This window comes from Odontomachus brunneus, unplaced genomic scaffold (assembly GCF_010583005.1).
Source record: "Odontomachus brunneus isolate Ranch 3 - 2012 unplaced genomic scaffold, Obru_v1 Obru_scaffold_012, whole genome shotgun sequence".
NCBI classification, from domain to species: Eukaryota; Metazoa; Arthropoda; class Insecta; order Hymenoptera; family Formicidae; genus Odontomachus; species Odontomachus brunneus.
This window is the reverse complement of record NW_022639462.1, coordinates 1,510,532-1,517,693: the sequence shown is the minus strand read 5'-3', so window position 1 is coordinate 1,517,693 and position 7,162 is coordinate 1,510,532. Positions and strand designations below refer to the sequence as shown.

Sequence of the window (7,162 nt, the reverse complement as noted above, 5' to 3'; positions counted from 1 at the left end):
TATATATATATATATATATATATATATATATATATATAAGTAATTGTATTTATATAATGTATAGCAATTAAATAAATATCCTGAAATTCTCGATCGTGTAATTGCCGTTTGTTTCTCAGTGGATCGCCGTATAGGACGGCGACGTGTAGTGTTCGCTATCTTAAAACGTACGTAAAACTTATTCGGTGTATCTCTTGAGTCTTCGTGTGATATATTGCGACTTTTTTGTCATACTTTCGATCACGCAATCCGATTACGTTCCTCACATACGTCACACTTTTCACTTCGCTTCCCGTCCTCGCAAGGATCGCAGTCCTACGTGTTTACGTATCATCTTCCCGCGTGCATAGCGGTCCTCTCGCGCTTCGTCCTTTCTCGTCTCGAAGGAAGGACGATGGCGGATGGAGCGTACAGTCGAGAGAACTCACCCAATCCACGTAAACACAAATATACAGTTGCTCGTACGAAAGTATCTCGGTTAAATGGATCAATCTGAGTTTCAGGGTGCATTTTGTAGAAAGTTTTCTGGATTATATCTTGTTTGTTTTTAAATCATTCTTTCCAAATTAATGATAAAAGGGAGAACAGTATGATTTGGTTCAAGCTCCGACTATAAGAAAAGAGCTGTTTTGTTCGGTCTAAGCTGATTGTTTTCTGTTGCGTGTTGCGATTGTTGCGTGTCTCTAAGTGAATTTTTTGCTGAATTAAGCCTGATCTACAATATGCTCTTTGTGTTCTGTTTCTTGTCTTCTGTCTTTTTATGGCTTAAAACTTAAGATTTGATTCAGATAAACCCCTTGTCCACAATCTTGCTTCGATCTTTAAGCCGTAATAAATTGATCAATCACAGTCGATTATTTTAAAAATAATCAACTGTGGTTGGTCAATTTCTTACGGCTTAAGAATTAAAGCAAGATTGTGGCCAAGGGGAAAGAGAAAGAAGCAGGAAGCAAATAACACATTACAGATCAAGTTTTATGGCCCTTTGAAGTTTCTGTTCGTTTAGTAGTAGCGATCGCTATCGCTAGATGGGGCACTATGCACTGTGCGGGCACGAGAAGCCGTCTGGCATGGCCTAGCGGCTAACATGGTACGGAGTGGGGGCAAGGCCGTGTTCCATTCGGTATTCTGTTTTGTTATGGTTACGCTTACTATGCATAACGGGGCCTGATGGAATGCGGACGACATCACGCGTTGCGTAAGGCGCGTGGTGGATCCGCGCGACGTCGAGTCGTTAAAGCATTGAGCAGACTGAGCGCGCGATTTAACAAAAAAATCGATATCTCCACTTATAGGCATCATAATAACCTCCAACAAAAACTGTTGTAAAGCTGAGACTCGCGCGCTTCTGATGTTATTTATTTTCTGTATAATTTTGCGAAACAAATTGCACAAAAACCTTTCACAAACCGGAATCACGAACCGTTCCCATTATTGTCCCTGTTTTATGCTCCACTTTATATTCATCAAGGATAAAAAGCCGATACATAATCATATTTTATACATTGTATATATTAATTTTCGCTTGACATAAAAAAAAATCGATATTTTCCATCGCGATAATCCAATGTCGCTGATTAATCTGTGTATCGAGAAAGACGCTTATGCTCTTCCAGCCCATAGATCAATCAGCGACATTGGATTATCGCGATGGAAAATATCGATTTTTTTATGTTAAGCAAAAATTAATATATACAATGTATAAAATATGACTATGTATCGGCTTTTTATCCTCGATGAATATAAAGTGGAGTACAAAACAGAGACGATAATGGGAACGATTCTTCGTGATTCTGATGTCTGTGAAAGTTTTTGTGTAATTTGTTTCGCGAAATTGTACAAAAAGTAAATAACATCGCGAATACGCGTACATTGAGCATCTGAAAAAACGCGATTAATCCACGAGACTGTGTTTATTAAGACTTTATGTCATTGATTAAAACTCTTCTTAACTTTCTATATTGGTTAAAACAATTGTTTTGTTATCATTGAAATTTCGTATTTGTTTTTGCAAGTTTCGTCAGCTGATTTAGTCTTTACCTACAGTTTTCAAACACCCTTGTATAAAGAATTGAACGTTTCACTCATATTTATATATTTATAAGATGATCTCGTAGATTGGGCAAGTCTCGCACTGTGGAGAGCGGTGGATTGCGATAAAAAAATAAGCATTCGTTAATTATGCGTTGCTGATTATTGACTTTCACGTTCGAAACGAATGTCGCGCTGTTTACCGATCCGCGATCCGTCGACTTGGACGTTAATCGATCTCATCGGCACAAGAGCACTAGCAGCAGGATCGGTATGTAACACAGAGCGTGCCGACGGTAGCGTAGTGTAAAAAGTAAAAGTCAATTTTAACGTTGCGATTTGTAATCTATTTGAAGTATATATCAAACTGTGACGAGCAGGGATGGTATGTATCGCGTTCCCCAACCATCGTGCTTCTGATGCATACGATGCATGTCACACTCACGTTACGTCGAATCTCTTTTCTCGCCGATTACGTAAGAATCAAGTAAATTCGCCACCTTTCGCGTCACGTCTATTACATATGTACAATCGCGATGCGGATCGAGATTAACTCGTAGTCCAGCTACTCTTAAAAACAATAGCGCACACCTTTCTTCGTTCATTATTATCGTTTCATGGCGATAATCGTAGGACAATTATCAACGGAACGACGCGGATTCAAGACTTCTCCCTTCCTACGACGTATTCGCCGACGCGTCGCAATCTCGGATTCATTCGATTCTGCAATTCTCTAAGTCTTAATGCGTTAGTATATTACACATGATGTAAACGGATACTTGAAATCAGACAGCCGCGTTTAGCGTTAGATAGACGTAGACGAGGATACGAGTCTTGAACTTTCGTCAGTCTCTCCGCAACGACGACGGTGCGCGTCGCACTCACGTTCGCTCACGTCTCGCATTAACGAAATAAACTCGTCGTCTCATCGTAATTGTATGTCATCAACATTGTGTATGTCGCTAAACCAGTGGCGTAACTGTTGTATCAAGAGCGGCAAGACAATATATATTCGAGTGAGTTCTCCGACGTTATGGACCTGAAGAAAATTCAAAGAATAAGAGATTTCAGAGTATAAAATTTATAAACTTTAAGAAAATATAAGCCTTTCTCGTCTCTCAGTTAAATAAACGTTTGTACGTACATGTTAAACTCCACAGAGTAAACTCTCATCGTAGTATCCTTTTTTCTCTTTTTTTTAATTGTGTTAAGGCAGCAGAATAGGAGAAGAGCTTCTTCAGCCATTTCTTTGAGAATCGAAAGTCCGTAGTTACGCCACTGTACAATATACACGCTTTTCAACGCGCGCAATGCGCGACTTCGTGCTTGACAACGCGGTGAATCATATAGATCAAATGAAGCAAATTAACAGCGAATTCGGCTGGACGCTAGTGCATCGATTTACGCACCGACGTTGCGCTCAAGGTCATCCATCATATGCGCAAAATTCATCGAGGCTCGTGAATCTTGCGCGAGACGTTCGTCAGCACGCAACGATGTGCATTTCTCTTCAGCGCGTATGTACATTCAGCCGAATTCCAATCGAGGGTGTAAGGGCGTTGCCTCATTTTCATCTATGTGACACATCGATACAGTCGGAGAGCCGATCGCTTCACGCGCACCGAAACTTCTTCCCCGTGGTCTCGTTACGTCAACTGGTCGGGAATCTTAGTGGCTATATTTATATCGTAAAGCATCCTGTAAGCTGTCACCCCGCAATCGCTCGTCATTACGTCCCCTCGATCAGCCGTGCTGATTCATTAACGGTCAACGCTTCGTTTCCGGGACCAAAAGTTATCTCATTCGAACTAGCATGAAAATTATCGAGTAACGCAATGATCCTAAGATAAATTAATCGGTATTAATCTTCTGTCGCACGGTGACAGCGATCATGGGTGGACGAGCCGTTTGCTTCAAGCCTAATATACATCGAGTATTAGGTTTACAAAACAGACGCCCTACCTCGTCGTAGGGTTTCAAGGGTCGGATCGGTGGTTTCACAGCAGAGAAAGATACGGGGATCTAGGGAAACTAGAGACGGGGGCTCGGGTTGATACGTAGGACTAAAGAGAGAGAGAGAGAGAGAGAGAGAGAGAGAGAGAGAGAGAGAGAGGGGAGAGGGGGGAGAGACTGGTTACTCCCGCAGTTTGTGCCAATCGGCTATCTGTCGTCGCGGTGAGTTGCACACTTCCTTCCAATGGTTCACAGCAGAGCCTTGACACTTTGGTCCACCGAACTCGAGCCGGCCGATCACCTGGAACAATAGCGAACGCATACAGGGATTATCACGCGATGCGTCGTCTTCGCCAAGCGAAGGCTTCTTATTATCGATCGTTTAATTCACCTCGTTCTTCGTAACTCTATCCCAATCCAGAAGCATAAATTCCAGGCTGACATTGTTGAGCCCGTCCGCGCCATTCGGTATATCGAAGACGAAGGACTCGTTGAACACTGGACTGAGCGTGCGTTTCTTCACGTGCGTCTTCTTCTTAGCGATGCGTTGCTGATTGTACAGAAGGTAGATCTTCACGTACGGATCGGCTAGCCCGGTCACATCCATCTTGGGTAGATTACGCGCTTTCAACACCACCACCGTCAGTCGGCTGGTGACAGGTTGCCAGCACAGAGATACCAACAACTCTCCTCTGCCTTGCGATTGTATCTGAGAGGAAATGGAGACGGGAAAGTAACGAAATGACATTTACGATTATTTTAGGCAAAAAGAAAAGCTATCAATATAAAATAACGAATTTAGTTCGTTATATTATCATGAATTGTTCTCATTAATTAATTTTAATTTAAACAGGAAAGTAACGAAATGACATTTACGATTATTTTAGGCAAAAAGAAAAGCTATCAATATAAAATAACGAATTTAGTTCGTTATATTATCATGAATTGTTCTCATTAATTAATTTTAATTTAAACAGGAAAGTAACGAAATGACATTTACGATTATTTTAGGCAAAAAGAAAAGCTATCAATATAAAATAACGAATTTAGTTCGTTATATTATCATGAATTGTTCTCATTAATTAATTTTAATTTAAACAGGAAAGTAACGAAATGACATTTACGATTATTTTAGGCAAAAAGAAAAGCTATCAATATAAAATAACGAATTTAGTTCGTTATATTATCATGAATTGTTCTCATTAATTAATTTTAATTCAACTAATAAAATAATACCTAGAGAGAAGAATATTTTATTAGCTTGTTTTGTTGTCACATAAAATCGTTCTAGAATGTCAAATTGTGCGAATCGCGTCGCCCGAAGGAAATGCTGTCGCGTTTCTAGGACACTCACCTTCAGACTCCTGGGACATATTTTTCGACAGAGAGATATCTCTTGATTATCCGCGTCTTCCAAGCCAGGCACTGATGATAGAGCGCATGTCAGTTCTCCGATGATATCGTCGCGCGAGTATCTATCGAAACTCAGCACGATGAAGTGCAAGCTGATTTTCTGCAATTATAATTGTCGTGTAAGTCGCTCTTCTTTCCGGATGGAGAGAGAGAGAAAAAGATCAGTTTTCTAATTCTCCAAATTAGAAATCTGCACGTGAGAAAAGCATAATCTACCTGAAGCTGACTCTGCGATATGCCGAAGAACGTGAAATCTTCATCGTACAGCGGATCCCTCGTGTTTCTAAGCACTCTGGTCTTTACGTGATGTTGCTTGTCGGGCAACAACTGTAGCTTCACATAAGGATCACTAGTGGCATTCTGCTGACCCCTGGCAGGCAGTCCTTTGCATTTCACCACTGTGACGGCGAGCGCGTTCTGCTCGCTGCGGTATCGCAGTTTGAAGACCAGCTGGCCCAAATTGTCCTTGTCGTTCTCGGCTGTCTGGCTCCTCTCGCGTTCTACCTTCTCGTTGTTCTCCAGCTCGGCCTTATCGCGTTCGTTTTCTATGCTCACAGCAACTTCGACAGGTGGCGTTTGCACTGGTGTACCTGTTGTGAAATCAATCGTTCGGTAAACATGAGCGCTAGAGTAACAACATACGAGCGATCGGCCATAATGTTAAACGCGAGAACATCATCGGGACAAAAGTTCCAATCATCAATTTCCTCTCTTCCCTTTTTCCAAGAAAAAGGAGAAGAACAAAGAAGAAAAAGGCAAAGAGGACTCTCCCACTGGCGTTTGCGCAATTATCTAAGCAGTGACATTACATCACGGTGATTAATCATGATCTGCTTCACATCGCGTCGCGTTACCTGCGCCTTGCGGCGTTCGGGGTTGCGAAGCCGGGTTCGAGGACTGCGACCCCGTCGGGCTCGGCGTCTGTCCGCCGGAGCCGGGAGGGCTCTTGGCCGGTCCCGTTGGCGATGGACTCTTCTTCAGGTAGTGGCTCGTGCTACCAGGGCTCTTGACCGCCGTCGGCTTCCGATGAGGCGGTCTGAACGCCAGGGACTTGTCGGAGTTTAGCTTGGTGTGCTCGCGACGTCGTCGGCAGAGCCACCAGGTCATCGCGACGGCGCAAAGTAGAAAAGCGGCGCCGATGCATAGCGTCACCAGCGTCGCCGTCGAGACTGAAATCACACACGCGCGTGTGTGCTTCTCAAGCTTTCTGCCGCAATTAGTTGGCACGCTAATTGCACGCGATCCATCGCAAACGGAGCTGCATCACGTGATACCGCCACGATGAGAGAGGACGAATATCGAGTATTTACCGGAAGGACACCCTAAAAGAGGGGCCCGAACGCGATACGAACGCATTTGAAAAGTTCGCACGTTCACGTTTGAGGAAAAAAAAAGAGAGAAACGAAACGCTCTTGGTGCACTTTGCGTCTCTTCGATAAAGCGAGTAAGGGTTCTCGTTCCTCTCGTCAACGTTGCGGTTAAGTCCCGAATGCATCGCGTGACAGCGCGTTCTTCGCGATCTAATTATTCCCCGACACCGTGCGGATTTACATTTACAGTCGGCCTATGTCGATACCAATAGATAGGCAGCCAATATGACAGGCTGAGCTTGCCAGTGCTTTCCACGGAAAGCAGAATTGCGCGTTATAGCAACAGCAACGTTCACGAAGCAGATTGTGTATGTGCGAGCGAGCAAAGGGCGACTCGTTTCCAATCGTTTTCCATCGTCGTACATAAGCGAACGGGATCGCCCCCCCCCCCCCCC

The 7,162-nt window shown here is 43.3% G+C and overlaps 1 protein-coding gene across 1 annotated transcript in view; it reads right to left on the bottom strand.

Moving 5' to 3' along the window:
* Positions 1-117: 117 nt before the first annotated feature.
* LOC116840831 (synaptotagmin-4) overlaps positions 118-7,162 on the bottom strand; it is a 7,913-nt gene continuing 868 nt past the window's right edge. The window contains exons 2-6 of the mRNA XM_032808080.1: positions 6,252-6,566; positions 5,614-5,987; positions 5,339-5,497; positions 4,376-4,693; positions 118-4,285 (exon numbers count right to left, since the gene is read on the bottom strand). Coding sequence (XP_032663971.1) covers positions 4,166-4,285; positions 4,376-4,693; positions 5,339-5,497; positions 5,614-5,987; positions 6,252-6,566 — 1,286 coding nt within the window. The 3' untranslated portion in view covers positions 118-4,165. The remainder of the gene's footprint in view (positions 4,286-4,375; positions 4,694-5,338; positions 5,498-5,613; positions 5,988-6,251; positions 6,567-7,162) is intronic.